The following is a 14,569-nucleotide window of genomic DNA, read 5'->3' as shown; positions in this document are numbered from 1 at the left end:
AGGGCAATGTCTACCTGCTGAACCCAGCTGCTCACCCCGCCCCACGCATCCCGAGAGTCTGGACTTGTCCTCGGGCACCCCCTGAGCTTTGCACACAGGGCGGGGACACCTGGATTTCTCTGGCCCTCTGAGGGGGGCCTACTTGGAGGAATTTCTCAAAGCCTATTAGAGCAGTGGCTGCCTCCTGCCTGCCTCCCCGGGCTGGGCAGGGCTGAGGGCGGAGGAAAAGAGGGAGGGAGGGGAGAGAGGAGGAAGGGAAAAGAAGTTGGCAGGCTGACAGCAGAGCTGTGCCTGCATCCATCGCTGAGAGGAGGCCCATGCGGTGTGGGGCGGGCCACGAGCAAGGAGAGGCCTTCCTCCCTTTGTGCTCCCCCCTTCTCCTCCCGCCAGGGTCCTATAAATAGGCCCAGCCCGGGCTGTGGCTCAGCTCTCGGAGGGAGGCGAGCAGCAGGCAGCGGTCTCCAGCCAAGCCCCCTGCCAGCATGGCCAGCGAGTTCAAGAAGAAGCTCTTTTGGAGGGCAGTGGTGGCCGAGTTCCTGGCCATGACCCTCTTCATCTTCATCAGCATCGGTTCCGCCCTGGGCTTCCAGTACCCGATAAAGAGCAACCAGACGACAGGTGCCGTCCAGGATAATGTGAAGGTGTCGCTGGCCTTTGGGCTGAGCATTGCCACGCTGGCCCAGAGCGTGGGCCACATCAGCGGCGCCCACCTCAACCCGGCTGTCACGCTGGGGATCCTGCTTAGCTGCCAGATGAGCGTCCTCCGGGCTGTCATGTATATCATGGCCCAGTGCGTGGGGGCCATCGTCGCCACTGCCATCCTCTCGGGCATTACCTCCTCCCTGCCCAACAACTCGCTTGGCCTCAATGCGGTGAGTGGGGTGGCCCCAGGCTCTGGGGCCTCAGTGCTGAGGCGGCGCTGGTCTCATCCTCCGCCCATTGTGCAGATGGGGACACCGAGGAACAGAGAGGACAAGAGGTTGCTGGAGGTCACGCAGAGTTGGGACTGGAACTCAGCTACGCCTGCGGTCCAGAGCCTGTTTCCTGCCGGGCACTGTGGGGAGCTGAGACCCAGCATGATGGTCTTGCCAATGTCCCCTGCGGGCCTCTATTGTGGGGAATAAGCACAGGCGGCAGCTAACAGCTGGGCCAGCAGTTCCTCGTCCCTGGGCTGTGGTTTCTCGTACCACCACTCCGCAGCCCCGCCTGTGCAGCAGCTCTCTCCCTGTGCAGCCTGGACCCTGGGGACACTCTGCCCGCTGTCCCCAGCCTCCCTGCACCACCTGCCCGGCATGTCCTGCAGCTGGTCACACAGAGTCCTGTGTGAGCAGGGCTCTCCCGGAGAGGGGGTCACTCAAGCTTCCAGGCAGCCGCCCAGGTCCCCCAAACAAGCTGCCTTCAACGAAAAACTCCTCTTGCTCTTCTGGGCCCGGGAATGAGACAAAGATGGGGGGTGAAAACACTTGCTGGAAAGCTTTCAGCTTTCCTGGATTACAGCAAGGCGGTGGCGGGGGCGGGGGGGGTGAGCCGGAGCGGGGACATCTTGCCTCCTGTCTGGGTCCACTCTCTGTCACCAGACACAGAGAGGTGTGGCGCGTGTATGTGTGTCTGTGAACGGTGTGTGCACGTGGGTGCCGGCATGGGCCTCCAAGTCTGTGAGACACACTGCTTCTGCAAGTGTGTCTGTGAGCGCGTTAGTGCTGCTGTGTGAGCGTCCCAGGGGGTGCGTGCGTCCCTGCGTGCGCCCATTGCTCGCGGCTTGAATGAGGCCTGGCCTGGGGGCGCCCATGAGAAGCAGACTGGGTGGGAGCTGCGGAAAAGAATTTCTCCCGGGCCGCTTAGCACAGCTAATTGGTCGTTGGCGGCCGCTGCCTGCTGTCGCAGACCTGGGCTTTTCCAGACCCTCAGCCAACTGCAAACTCAGACCTGGCTTGGGCCACAGCAGGGGGAAATGTGGCCTGAGAGGCTGAGTAAGGCTTGGAGCAGGTCTCAGAGCACCCGAGGGGGTGTTTCCACAGGGAGGGAGAAAGGCAAAGGAGCAGAGAGGAGGAATCAAACCAGGTCGAGACTGGCGGGGCCTGGGCTGGACAGGCCGGCGTGGGAGAGTAAGGGAGCCGGCCAGGGGCTCTGCAGAGAGAGCCGTGGGTGATTAGAGAAGCAGCCGCCCTCTCGCTTCCCAGCCAAAGTTCAGATCCTGGTGCTGCAATGGGCGGAGGCTTGGCGAGGTCTGTGCAGAGGGCAGCTGGCACGACCCTGCCAAGGAGGGATTAGCACTTCTCGTGTCACAGTGACACCTCACCGAGCCTAGGACTGACGGTTAGCCCTGCGGCCTGGAGTTTAGACTTTAGTCGGGGAAGCTGTGGGCACGGTGGATGTGAGGCCCTCCAGGCCTGTCTCTCCAGTGGGAGCAGAGCCGGGTGACTTCGGGGAGTGCGCACTGGGTAGGGTGGATCACCTTGGGGCTCAGCTGGGCACAATGGGGGTTGGGAATGGGTCCTCCTAGGGGAGGAGATGAGTCTCCCCAGGCCTTCCGGCCCCCTCTTGACCTTCCCTCTCAAGGGACAGGCGGGACAGGCATCTGCTGGCCGACTTCGCTCTCTCACATGGGCATCCCGGGCAGACTTGAGGAGGGCAAGCACCTACCCCTGTGCCACCTTGATCTGGCCACACCCTGCCTTAGTGTCCCTTTCCCTCTCAAGGCTCCATTTTCCAAAGTCACCCCAATACCTGAGCTGGATGGGTTGCAGAAGGGGGAGTAAAAGGGGCCCAGGCATGGGCGGGGAAGCAGGCAAGTTGGGTTCAAGGCCTGGCTACTGCTAACTTGTTGAGTTTTCTTGGAGTTGAGAGCCCTGAGGCTCTAAGAGGGGACCTAGGTCTCTTGATATCTCTTGGCCACACCCATAGTACGAACAAGCTTCCTTTGGTGGACTCGAGTTTATCACTCTTCCCAGGAGGGTCTGGCTCACAGGAGCCCAAGAGGGGCCGTGCTGAACCTAAGGGCACTGAGGGCTGTGGCAGGGGCCCGGGGACCCCCATGGAAGTTTGGGGTCCAGAAACACAAGTCCTGGGCTGAAGGACAGGAAAAGGGTCCAGAGCACTGAACCTGGGACCTGAAGAGACCTGGGAGGTGGCCTCAATACCTCGAGAGGGGCAGAGACCAGCCTACACAGGTGACACACTCTTTCCTCCAGGCTCTGGGGGAGGCTCCCGCAGCCCCTTGAGTCCCAAGCCCCGCCCCAGCCCAAACCCATGGTTGGCATGGAGATTTCCAAGGAAAATAGGAAAAGAAGTGACAGGAAGTGGTTGGAATGAGTCAGGGGGTATCCCCCGGGGACATGTTGGGGACAACTTTCTCCTCACTGAGTCAGGGCTCAGGATATGCCCCAGAGGGACCATGGACCTCTGTCCAGCCTGGCGCATCCTGGCTAGTTCTCAGAGCCAAACCCTGATTTTGTTCCTAGAGTGAGAGGCTCAGAGGCAGGGGTTGGTGCCGGGTCTGCCCTGCCCTAGCTCAGCTACTAATACCCTGTGTGATTTCATGCAAGCAACCTTGTCTGTGTGGCCCCAGCTCCCATCTGTGGAAAGGGGAGATCGCAAGGTATGGCTGGGCTCTGGGAAGTCGAAGACGCTCCTGCACCTTGGAATCTGGACCATTCGCCAGCTCTTTTCACTCTTCCCCTCTCTGGCTTGCTCACCCTATAAACGTGACTGTCACTGCTGCAGACTGAATGCAGGGCTGAGTCAGCCCAATCCCTGCCCTGGGAAGCCCATGGTCCTGTGCAAGATAAGCCCGGTGCACATCTGTCCGTGATAGGGGTCAGGAGGCCAGTGCGATAAGAGGTATCAGGGCACCTGGGAACTTCTGACTTTGAGCTGTGGTGAGGACCAGGAGGGCTTCAGGGAGGAGGTGCCATGAGAGCCTGAATGTGAAGACTCTGGGCTGGGGGGAAGGGGCTTCTAGGTAGAGGAGGTCATGTCCTGAGAGTTGTGGGGTGTGGCTGATGGGGGGTCATGGTGGAAGGCTGGGGCTCTGGAGAGAGGTGAGGGCTCAGGGTTCAGGCCAGTGTCTACCTGTGTCCAAGAGGGGACTGGATGCCACTCCATCCAGAGCCTCTGATTTCAGCCCCTTCGGGGGCTCAGGCAGAGCGCACACTTCCCTCATTTGGGGGTCTTTTCTCAGCCCCATTGATTCTGGGCCTGACTGCCTGGGGACTGTTTCTACGTGCTGCATCCAGGGCCTGCCTTTAGCCCCAAGCTTCCCACTTCCTCAGTGTCCTGGGCCTCAGTTTCCCCAGCCACAGAATGAGAGTACCTCCCTCTCCCTAACCCCCCCTTCCCCACGCCACTGGTTCTTCCAGAGTTGAGGGCCCTTGGCCTCCCCCAGAGCTGGGGGTGGGGGCTGGGGGAAAGGGAAGCCAGTTTTCCGACGGCCCTGCCCAGGGAGGGGGCTGGGGGCTGGGTGGTGATGCCACTGATGGGACATATAATTACTGTCTCCAGCCAGAACCAGATGAGGGGGAGGGCACAGAGCGAGGCAGGAGCTTTGCGGTGGAGACTTCCCTTACCACGGAAAATTCTTAGGCTCTTTCCCCCATGAGAGCCCTCGGAGCAGCCCTGCCCGCCCCATGTTGCCCACGCTGACGCCTGGCCCTAGCCAGGGCTCGCTGTGGGACTCCTCATGTGAAGGAGCTACGTTCTGAGAGGGGACATGGCCCGCCGGGGTCCCTCGGTCTAAGGGGACTTGCCTTGACTCCCCCGTCCCCCGGTCACAGCCTCCCCTCACATCTGGAGCCTTTAGCTCACTGCAGGACAATCCCATGCTGTCTCCCCCCAACCTGATCTAAGGCCCAAGTAGTGGTCCCCACTTTCTCTAGGGCCCCGCCCAGCAGGGGTGCCTTTACTCTCACCCATCAGGGCTTTCCCCAGGCAGGTCAGACACGCCCCCTGCCTCGCCTTGAAGACTGGCTTGGGCAAGCTTTCCTGGGGGCACAGGGAGCCCTTGGTGCTTGCTGGCAGAGCCCCCCTGGGGGGCCATGGTCCTTGCCCTCTGGAAGCACCGACGGGTCTGGGGTCTCCTGAATGGGCGTGGGTTGAGCCCACATACCTGCAGGTAGGGGCAAGGAAACGTTGTCCTGGCCAGGGTCCCCTCAGCCAGAGCCTCTCTCTGGGGTCCAGAGGGGCTCCTTACCCACGGTGGTGCCCAGGGGGTGAGTGAGGGGCTGTCTTTACACAACCAAGGAGCTACAGTCCAGTGGGCAAACACACCCTGAGGCTGGAAAACTCAACTCAAAAGAGGGTAGAAAAGGCTGGGAAATGCCCATTCCAATGAGCACTTCCTTTCGGTGCCTGAAATCCCACCATCAGGACAACCAGAGGCAGGTGTCTGCTCAGGGTAAAGAAAGACCCTTTTTTAAAAAAACTGGGGAAGGGCAGCCTCCAAGTCAGTAAGCTCCCTGTCATCAGGGCTATGCAAGCAGGGTCTGTCAGGCAGCCGGCTGCTCTGGGGTGTGTGTCTGTGGAGGGCATCGGGCAGTTACAGGTGGTTGGGAGGTCCTATAACAGGCTCCACGCCATATGGAGACCAGCGGTTCAGATGGCCTTGTGGGAATCCTGCACTCAGGATCCTGGCCCGGAGGGTGACCGCAGGTCTTGGGGGCCGGGGTCCCACGTCAGGTGGGGAGGAATCCTGGACAAGGTCTGGGGCTAGAATCTGGGCTGAGGCCTCTATTTTACAGGTAAGGAAACCGTGGCCCACAGAGACATGGAGACGTGCCTAGGTTGCACAGCAGATGATGGCAGGCAGGACCCCTGGCCTCCTGCCTCCAGCCCTTGATTATCTCTGCTGCTCCAAATTGCACACATTTACGCTGCACCCGTACACGCACGTGCACTCACACACGCAATGGTACATGGCACACGGGCACACACACGTGGGCATGAAGCATACTCTCAAGCCTGGGTGGTCCCACTCAGGCCCTGGGACCCTAGGAGGGTACGGGGAGGGTGGTCCTCAGTGGAACCTCTTCCTTTCCCGGGCAGGAGGGCAGGGCTGCCCTGAAGTGAGGAAGGGAAGGAGGAAGCCATTGCTTTGTGTATTGTTTCTTGTCGGGAAGATGAAATGGCTTCTGGGAGCAGAGAGCACTTTGAGACCTGCCTCTCTTTTACTCAAGGGGGCTTCCTTCCCTTCTCCTCCATCCCCAGCCAGTAGTGGCACTTGTGTGTGGGAGTGCAACACACAGGGACAGGGTGACATGCTCAGAAGTGCGTCAGACACACAAGATGAACATCTAGGGCCACACAGAGAGCCCTGCCCCAGCCTCCACAAAGCCCCCTCCGTAAGAGATGGTACCCTGCGTGATAAGGATTTTCAGAGACAGTTAAGATGCATCTGGCCAGTACGTGATTAGTGTGTCTGAATGTCCCACGTGGGCGGGCTGAAAAAGAGGGTATATTCTCAAATATGGAGGTGCAGGGCTTACGCATTTTCCTTAAATCCAGCTTGTTAATTGTGTGGTTCAAATCTTCCCTGTTCCTGCTGTTTATATATTTTGACTCTTCGTTCCATCAGTTTCTAAGAGAGGGTTGTTAAACCCTTTCACTCTGGTAGTGGACTGATCATTTTCTTCTTGTAATTCTGTCCATTTTTGTGTCAGATATTTTTAGCTTGTATTGTTTAGTGCCTACAGGTTGAGAACTTTTGTTAACTCTTGGATAGACTTTTTGTTTACTTATTGTCTAATAAACCTCTTAATGAAAGGTTTAATGAAAAAGAAAAGGACGGAGTCGCACCTGGACACATGTGGTCCCCCACAGATACCAATCTACAAAGACACACAGAGGCACCAAAGCCGTGCGTCCTCAGAGGCGCATGCATGCCGGAACAGTCACGGAGGGGTGACGTCGGGGGGCTCACCGAGGCCCCGCTCACTGGGAATGCTGAGCGCTAGAGGCAGTGGGTGTGGGGGGCAGGCCTCAATGTCTTCCCTCCCCTGTTTTTTGAGCGTGGATGCCCAGAGCCACAGCCGGACCTGGCCCTGGGACCTGCTGTTCCCCAAGGGCGGGACGCCATGGTGCCCAGGCCAAGCTGGGGCCCTGGCCCTTAGAAGCTACCTTGGTCATACTGCCCATGGGCAGTGGGGAGGGTTTGAGGCCCACTCCTGGAGAGGTCAGCATTGTGCCAGCCTGGTGCCTGGGACACCCTGGCAGCTGCAGAGCATGTTCTGCCAGCTCCTCAGGCCAAGCTGGGAATCGTCAGAACCCTTAGCCCAACCTGTGGGTAGCCAGCACCTTGCTTGGCCTGTGAGTTTGGGTGGCACAGACCCCTGGAGCAAGGATTCTGACTTTGCTGTCTCCTTCCTGGGCCTTGGCCTCCTTGTCTGTCATCTCACAGAGCCTTGAGCAGGCTGCCCTGCGAGGTCCACAGAGACCCATGACTGGCCTGTGGTCTCCCAGTTCGAAAGCGAATGAACCAGCCCTGCTGAGCTCCAGAGGGCTTCCCTGGCTGCTTCTAGAGAGGGTGGAAGTGCTAGAAAATCAGCGTCGTCTGCTACTTCTGTCACCACACAGCGAGTGTCCCCTTTGAGGTCTGGGCGGGGAGATGAGAAGGTGTCCCCATTCTGTCCCCACCGAGCTCCCAGGCCAGGGTGTCTGAGGCACCAACACAGGAGGCAGAAAGGTTACTTCTCTGCAAGATACGCAGGCCGTTCAGTGAGGGCTCGGCAGAGTGGCAGCAGAAGTGAATTCTGGCCAGGGACCCGCGAAAACTTCTTGGTGCTACTGGAGTCTGAACTGGGCCTTGAGAGCGGGCTTCAGTGGGCTTGACACGAAAATGGAGAGCCTGCATCTTTCTGATGCTTTAACTGTGTGGAGATTTCTGTTTTTTATACTTGTGTTCAGAAAATTGATTGTTACCTTTTTTGCGGGGGAGGGGGGGACCTTCATCAGTGAAATATAAGACCTGGACTGAGCAAAACTACCTGGGGATGTGCAAACATATTTTTTTCAATAACAAGTAACCACAAGTAGGATTAGCCCTATGTAAGCAATTGTGTCAAATTTAATAGGTTGTAAACAGGAACATAGGGTCTGAATTTTTACTTGCTCTTTTCTGGACATCAACTTTCAACAGACCTTTAACTATCCCTTCCGATTTTGAGTTATCAGTTGTTTTTTTTTTTTCAGATGTAAGTAACACACGTGCTTTGGCAGTTGAAAGAGAGGAGGTCATAGACATGGAAACAATCAGGGGAATCTTCCTGCTGCTGGTGGTAGTGGTGACGGGTTTGGGGAGAGGAAGGTTACTAACCCATGTGGTTCTGGGCTGTCAGGTTCTAAGGGCTCTGGGCAGCTAGGAAAGGGTACATCCTAGGGTTCCCAGGGCAGGTGTCACTTCCTGTGGACGGGTCATGGCACCAGGCCCCCTGCCCTGCTCACTTTGCATGAAAAGTGGTACCCTTGGGCAGAGCAGGGGCTGGGATGCTCAGACCTGGTTAAGAATCGGGGCAGGAGGTGAGCTTGCCGAGACCACGTGTGTGAGGAGAGTGCGGTGGGGATGGAGAGTATGACACAGGAGCCGCTTAGAGCAATGGCTCCGTTAATCAGTGTGGAAGGGCTGGTTTCAGGACTCCTGGCAGCTAGCAATCATGCGGACCCTGGAGAGCAAAGGAGAGAGCGTGGGGAGGAACCCTGAGCTTCCTGAGTGCTCAGACACGGAGGGTAACAGCAGGTGTGAGTGTGATGGGCAGTGGTACAAGCTGCCCGGCCTCACCAGTCTCGCCTCCATGGAGCCTGTCCCGGCTCCAGGCGGGCCTCACTCCCATCTCCACACTCCTGGGCGGCAGAGCCTCTCCCCTTCTGCCTGCTACCGCCCCCAATCCTGGGGATGAGATGAGAAAGAGCCCGAACAGAGCCACAACAACCATTCTGATCCCTTCTGCCTCTGCAGCCCTTCTCAAATGCCCCAAGACTGTCCCCACAGCCTTAGAACCTCTGGCCTCTCTGGAGAATGGGAAGGGAAAATTAGATCTATTTTACAGATGGGGAAACTGAGGACCAGAGAGGGCAGAGACCATAGTCATGGTGTCAGCAAGTGGGAGAGCAAGGACCTGAATTCAGGGTTTCTGCCTCCACAGCCCCACGTTGGGGTGTGAAGAAAACTGGGTATTGCCCGGAGGGCTGGCTGAGCTGAGGGGCTGCAGCCCTGGGGTCGGCCAGGAAAGGCCCAGAGCTGGGGCTGCAACACAGGGGAGGGGATGTGAGTCACTTTCCCTGTGACCCAGGGCTGCAGACAAAGGCGGGAAGAGAATTGTTCCTTTGGATGGCCTCAGGGTGGGGCTGAGAAAAGCTCTGGATGGTGGTGGAGTGCCCTCCACCTAGGACTCTGCAGAATGCCCTGTGGCCTCGGAGACAGCCCCATTCCCCTACCCTCCAGATGAGACTTCAAGTTCAGTCTTATTTGGACACACCAGCCTGGGAGAAGGCAGCCTGTGCTGACGTGGCCCAGCTCCCCCGTGTGGGCATATCTGGCCCCTGGGACCCTCATGTGTGGGAAGGTGCAGGGGCTCCGTGGGGAGGGATCTCCCTGGTGCAGCTGCAGAGGGAGGGCTCGGGTGACCTCACAGCAGCTCCCATTCCCTTCTTGTTCCATGAGTCATGTTTCTAAAAGTGGCCCAGCAGCAAGTGGGAGCCAGACGGTGGTGGTGCAGCCAGCGTGGCCAAAGAGAGGGAGGGGCGCTGGGCCAGGAGGGACAGGGAGGGGGCAGATAGGGAGGGCAGGGCCCAGAGGAAATGGGAGACAGACACTGGACCAGGAGAGAGACAGACAGAGGTGGGGCAGGAGACAGAGGGTGGGGATGCAAGGGACGTAGGCTCAAGGGCGAGAAGGACACAGGGAGCTGTGGCCAGCTAACTGAGGAAGACTCTCTGCATCTTTGGGAATTTGAGATGCAGCAGAGGATGGGGGGGATGTTCAAGACTTTTGGAGTAAGAAGCAATGCCTCCAGCTGGGCCCTGCCACCCATTTTCTTCTCTTCTTTAATTGTCCCTGAATGTCCCTAACCATCTCCTCCCAGGGCTAGGGCTCACCTGTCGCCTATGGCCTTGGTACCCCCAAGGGTACCCCGGCCTGGATGTAGCTGGATGCAGAAGCCCCGCCCCCCAGCAACCCCAGGCCTGTCTGGAGCGCCACAGTGTTTAGGCCAAGCCCCGCCCCCCAGCAGCCCCAGGCCCCTCTGGAGTGCCACAGTGTTTAGGCCAAGCTGGCGCTTCCTCAACAGGTGTGGGCGGGGACAAGGCCCACTAATGGCTGTATGTGCTTGAGTGTGGCCTTGCCGGGGGCTGATGCGAAGCGCTCTGAAGGCACCGAGGGTATGGCCCTGGGGGCCCGGGCCTGGGGGCCCTGGGGGCCCTGGGACGCAGTTCTTACTGCCCCTCTCCCCTACAGCTGGCCCCTGGCGTGAACTCGGGCCAGGGGCTGGGCATCGAGATCATAGGAACCCTGCAGCTGGTGCTATGCGTGCTGGCCACCACGGACCGGAGGCGCCGGGACCTCGGGGGCTCGGCCCCGCTCGCCATCGGCCTCTCTGTGGCCCTGGGGCACCTGCTGGCCGTGAGTGGGGGACCTTCCCAGGTGGTGGTGGAGGTGGGGAGGGTGGAGCCAGGCTGTTGTGGTGTCCTGTCAGGACAGTGGGTGGGACTCCGACAGGGCTCATGCTGTGGGGTGGGGGGACCGCCTACCTGGGAGAGGAAAGTGCAGGGACCTCCTGACCATCTTTCTGGGTCTGAATGTCACTTGTCTGTTTCCTCTCCGGTCCTCTCTCTCCATGTCACCCTCTCTCTCCCTCTCCCTCTGTCTCTGTTTCTGTATCTCCTACCCTGTTGCCCCTGCCCCTTCCTCCTCACAGATCGACTACACAGGCTGCAGTATTAACCCCGCCCGGTCCTTCGGCTCCGCGGTGATCACACACAACTTCCAGGACCACTGGGTAAGGGGTCGCAGGGCGGCCCCGTGGAGGCGGGTGGGAGGTTCTGGTGCCTTATGGAAGACTCGCCCCCATCCTGTGACATTAGCTCCCATCACAGAGGCTCTGGGAGATGGCCAGGGCGGAGGAAATAGGGCAGCTGAGACCTGAGATAAAAGAGCCAGTGGGCTCACGCCTCAGGCGGCGTAGGCCAGCCTCCCGTCCCAGCTCAGACCTGCCCCATGTCATCCCAGTGCCTCCTGGTGCCTGTGTTTCCTGAGCTGGGAGGTGCGGGTGTGGGAGTGCCTGCTTCCCGCCCAGGACAAAGGTCTCGGCACCTGTAAGCTGAGCACGACACAGAGTCAGTGCCCGAGGGATTTAGCTATTCTCACTGTTGCTGTTTCTTTTCTAGGCCACTTTTTTTGTGTGTGTGTGGTATGCGGGCCTCTCACTGTTGTGGCCTCTCCCGTTGCGGAGCACAGGCTCCGGACGCGCAGGCCCAGAGGCCATGGCTCACGGGCCCAGCCGCTCCGCAGCATGTGGGATCTTCCCGGACCGGGGCACAAATCCATGTCCCCTGCATCAGCCACCAGGGAAGCCCTCCAGGCCACTTTTGATCAAACCAGACTATCTCTGGGGCCTTTTCAAAGCTGGGGAGGGTGGGGCAGTGGCCACCCTCAAGAAGGGGCTGGTCTGACCACGCCAGGCATGCTGAGCTGGGTCGCACCGAGGCAGGGAGACATCCACTACTAGAGTTCTGCCTTGGGCCAGTCATTGGGGGCACAGGAATGGGGATGCTGGGGTTCAGGCACGGGTGGGAGGGAAGCCAGGCGGTGGCGTGGTGGAGCAGGGGTCTCAGGGTAAGCAGTTCCCATCAGACGCCCTCTAAGCACGTCTGCTCTGTTCCTGCTCTAGATTTTCTGGGTGGGGCCGTTCATCGGAGGAGCCCTGGCCGTGCTCATCTACGACTTCATCCTGGCCCCGCGGAGCAGCGACCTCACAGACCGCGTGAAGGTGTGGACCAGCGGTCAGGTGGAGGAGTACGACTTGGATGCCGACGACATCCATTCCAGGGTGGAGATGAAGCCCAAATAAGGGGGCCTGGCCCAGGCATCCGTGTGGGGGGTTGGCAGGGGCGGGTGTAGGGAGGGGAGGGATGAAATCCGTATTGTAGACACTCTGACAAGCTGGCTCAGTCACTCCCCAAAGATCCGCAGGACCTGCGTAGTCAAGCCTGATTTGGGGCTGTTTCTATCACCTTCTTTCTCTTTCTCTGTTTCCTGGCCTCAGGGCTTCCTGGGGACCAAGATTTTCCAATCACCCACTCCCTTGAAGTCACAGAGGAGGTGAAAGAGAGGGACCCACCTTGCTAAGTTGTCCCCTCAGAGTGTGATGGGAGGTGTGCCAGAAAGTCCCCCCTCATCCCAAAGTTGCTCACCAACTCACCTGCTGCAGGTGCCTGGGGCTCCACTGTGATTGCATTGTGCCTTTGGGCATGGCCCTCTTTCCTGTAAAGTGCACTTGTCCCCAAGGATGCTCTGATGGGGAAAAGATCCCAGCAGGTGCCGTGGTAGGGGCAAGTGACAGACAAGCCTCGACCTTGCGACCTGGCTCACTTCCAGGGCCCCCCCTAGATGTGCTGCATGACCTTGGGAAGGTCTCAATCTTGGGGCCCCAGTGACCCCATCTGTAAAGTTGCAGGGACAGGGAAAGCGATATGGGCCTGAGGCCCCTCTCTAGGATTCTGTAAGTGTAGACACACTGCAGGTTCTGGAAGATGTAGTCTGGACCAGCGCTGCTTCTTCCACTTGCCAAGTATATAGTTGTACCTACACATCTATGTGAACACGTGTACATAGGCATACATGTTTCAAAGAGCAGCAGACCATCCAGCCACTGGAAGTGCCTGTTCCTGGGGGTAGCAGGTCCGATAGTGGCTCCACTGGACAGAGGCTGCTTTTGTAGAATGAAGGTCATTTAGAGGGCGAGGGAGGAACGCCCATATTCCTTCACTGAGCTGTAGTTGATCTTTTCCACCTATCACTGCATCACCCCCATCATTATCTGGTTCTTCACTTTCTCCTGCCAGTGCAGACACAGGTCACCATTATGCAGGTGTGTTTAGTCATCTGAAGCTTATCAAGTTATCTGAAGGTTATCAAGCCTGAGGACACATGACCGTGATTCGGATCAGCCCTTGGAGGCAGATGCCCTTGTTGGACACTTGGGGGTGCTTCTAAGCCCCCAGCTGATCCCAAGGGGGGAGGAAGAGCAGATTCCCCCCCTTATTCCTGAGCTCCTGTTTGGAGGCATTTGGGGCAGCTGGGTGACCTGTACAGGCTGCCCAGGTCATAGTCTTCCCTCCTCTTTTATCTGGAGGGGAGAGTTGGTCTTGACCTGAGGAAGTAGCTATGGCTGCAGCCCAAGGACAATTCAGAGCACAGTCTGTTTGGGGGCAGCTATCTACACAGTCCATTCAATTCCACCAGGGTCAGAGCAGGTCTCCCTATGTGCCTGTGGCCATGATGGTGACCAAAACTGAGAGACACAATACACAGGTATCTAGGAGCAGCAGGACGACCCATCATGATATCTGCACACTCCCTTCTCCATTTCCTAGCAAAAACTTCTAGCCCATTTAACAGATGAACTGAGGCCCAAGGACCCACAGCTAGATAATGATTTGGCCAGGCCTAACAGCCAGGACCATGTCTCTGGCTACTCCCTGGACTGTGAGACTGGTCCCGCTCAGTCCCAGCTTCTGCATTTCTGCCTGGGCAATGGCCAGGGGCCGGGAGGGGTGAGGGTTGTGCTGGAGGGGAGAGGGGCGCAGACCCTTCCTGTCCTGCTCTGGCTGCTGCACACCAGAACCCTGCATCTGTCTGCTCTGCATATATATCTCTTTGGATTTGGAATTTCATTATATGTTAAGAAAATAAACAGTAATATAAGTCATCCAAGCTCTCTGGAATGAAGTTTTCCTTCTTTTGCCACCATGTTCCCACTAGGGATCTCTGGGTCTGAGAGCTTGGGCCCACTCCTAGGGACCCAGTCTGAGGGGGAACCACTGCCTGCCCTCCTGCCTCCAGGATCCCTGGTCTCAGGGAGTGGACACAGCCCCACCCAGAACTCCATCTGAGAGACACAGGGTCTTGCCCCTAATTTTTGATTCTGATCTGTGAAAGGGATGGGGGAAAGCAGGAATGAAGTGTGACAGCCCGTGGCTCCCCTCTGATCCCTAAGAACAGAGCCCAGGGAGCACCAGGGACTTCCCAGGTGACCCTCCCTCTGACCTTCCTCACATTTGTGACCCACCTACACCTGGGCTGGACACTGGGGCCCACAGGCTTGCCAGGGGAGCTCAGCCCCAGGGGTGGGTATGGAGAGAGACTTGCCCGCCAGAGTGAGGTTAGTGCCAGGTGCAGGGGAGGCTTAGCTGGCTGGGGAAGGATGACCTGCAGTAGCTAAGAGGGGAAAAGCCACTTAGTCCCTTGAGGCCTTGTGGGGCTAAGGGCTCCTCCTCTCTGAAATCATGAGCCACATTCAGTGAGGTTGTGCATTTTCCCGTGGAGGATCTGTGGCTTTTGTCAGGCTCCTAAGGGGTCTCCCCA

General features: G+C 58.4%; 1 protein-coding gene across 1 annotated transcript; it reads left to right on the top strand.

Moving 5' to 3' along the window:
• The first annotated feature begins 329 nt into the window (after nucleotides 1-329).
• On the top strand, nucleotides 330-13,914 carry AQP1 (aquaporin 1 (Colton blood group)). Its single transcript, XM_004269936.4, has 4 exons — nucleotides 330-872; nucleotides 10,442-10,606; nucleotides 10,902-10,982; nucleotides 11,874-13,914. Exons 1-4 carry the CDS (start codon nucleotides 483-485, stop codon nucleotides 12,051-12,053), a joined length of 816 nt encoding a protein of 271 aa, XP_004269984.1. The 5' UTR covers nucleotides 330-482; the 3' UTR covers nucleotides 12,054-13,914.
• Nucleotides 13,915-14,569: the final 655 nt, after the last annotated feature.

The sequence above is a fragment of the Orcinus orca genome, chromosome 9 (genome assembly GCF_937001465.1).
Source record: "Orcinus orca chromosome 9, mOrcOrc1.1, whole genome shotgun sequence".
Lineage (NCBI taxonomy): Eukaryota > Metazoa > Chordata > Mammalia > Artiodactyla > Delphinidae > Orcinus > Orcinus orca.
The sequence above is the reverse complement of the archived record's forward strand: the minus strand, read 5'-3'. Positions and strand labels throughout refer to the sequence as shown.

What these genes read in the sequence shown, in the direction of transcription:
- AQP1 (XM_004269936.4), top strand. Translation starts at nt 483, where the DNA reads ATGGCCAGCGAGTTCAAGAAGAAGCTCTTTTGGAGGGCAGTGGTGGCC. An exon ending in ACTCGCTTGGCCTCAATGCG is followed by an intron (nt 873 to 10,441) that starts GTGAGTGGGGTG and finishes TCTCCCCTACAG; the next exon opens with CTGGCCCCTGGCGTGAACTC. An exon ending in CCCTGGGGCACCTGCTGGCC is followed by an intron (nt 10,607 to 10,901) that starts GTGAGTGGGGGA and finishes TCCTCCTCACAG; the next exon opens with ATCGACTACACAGGCTGCAG.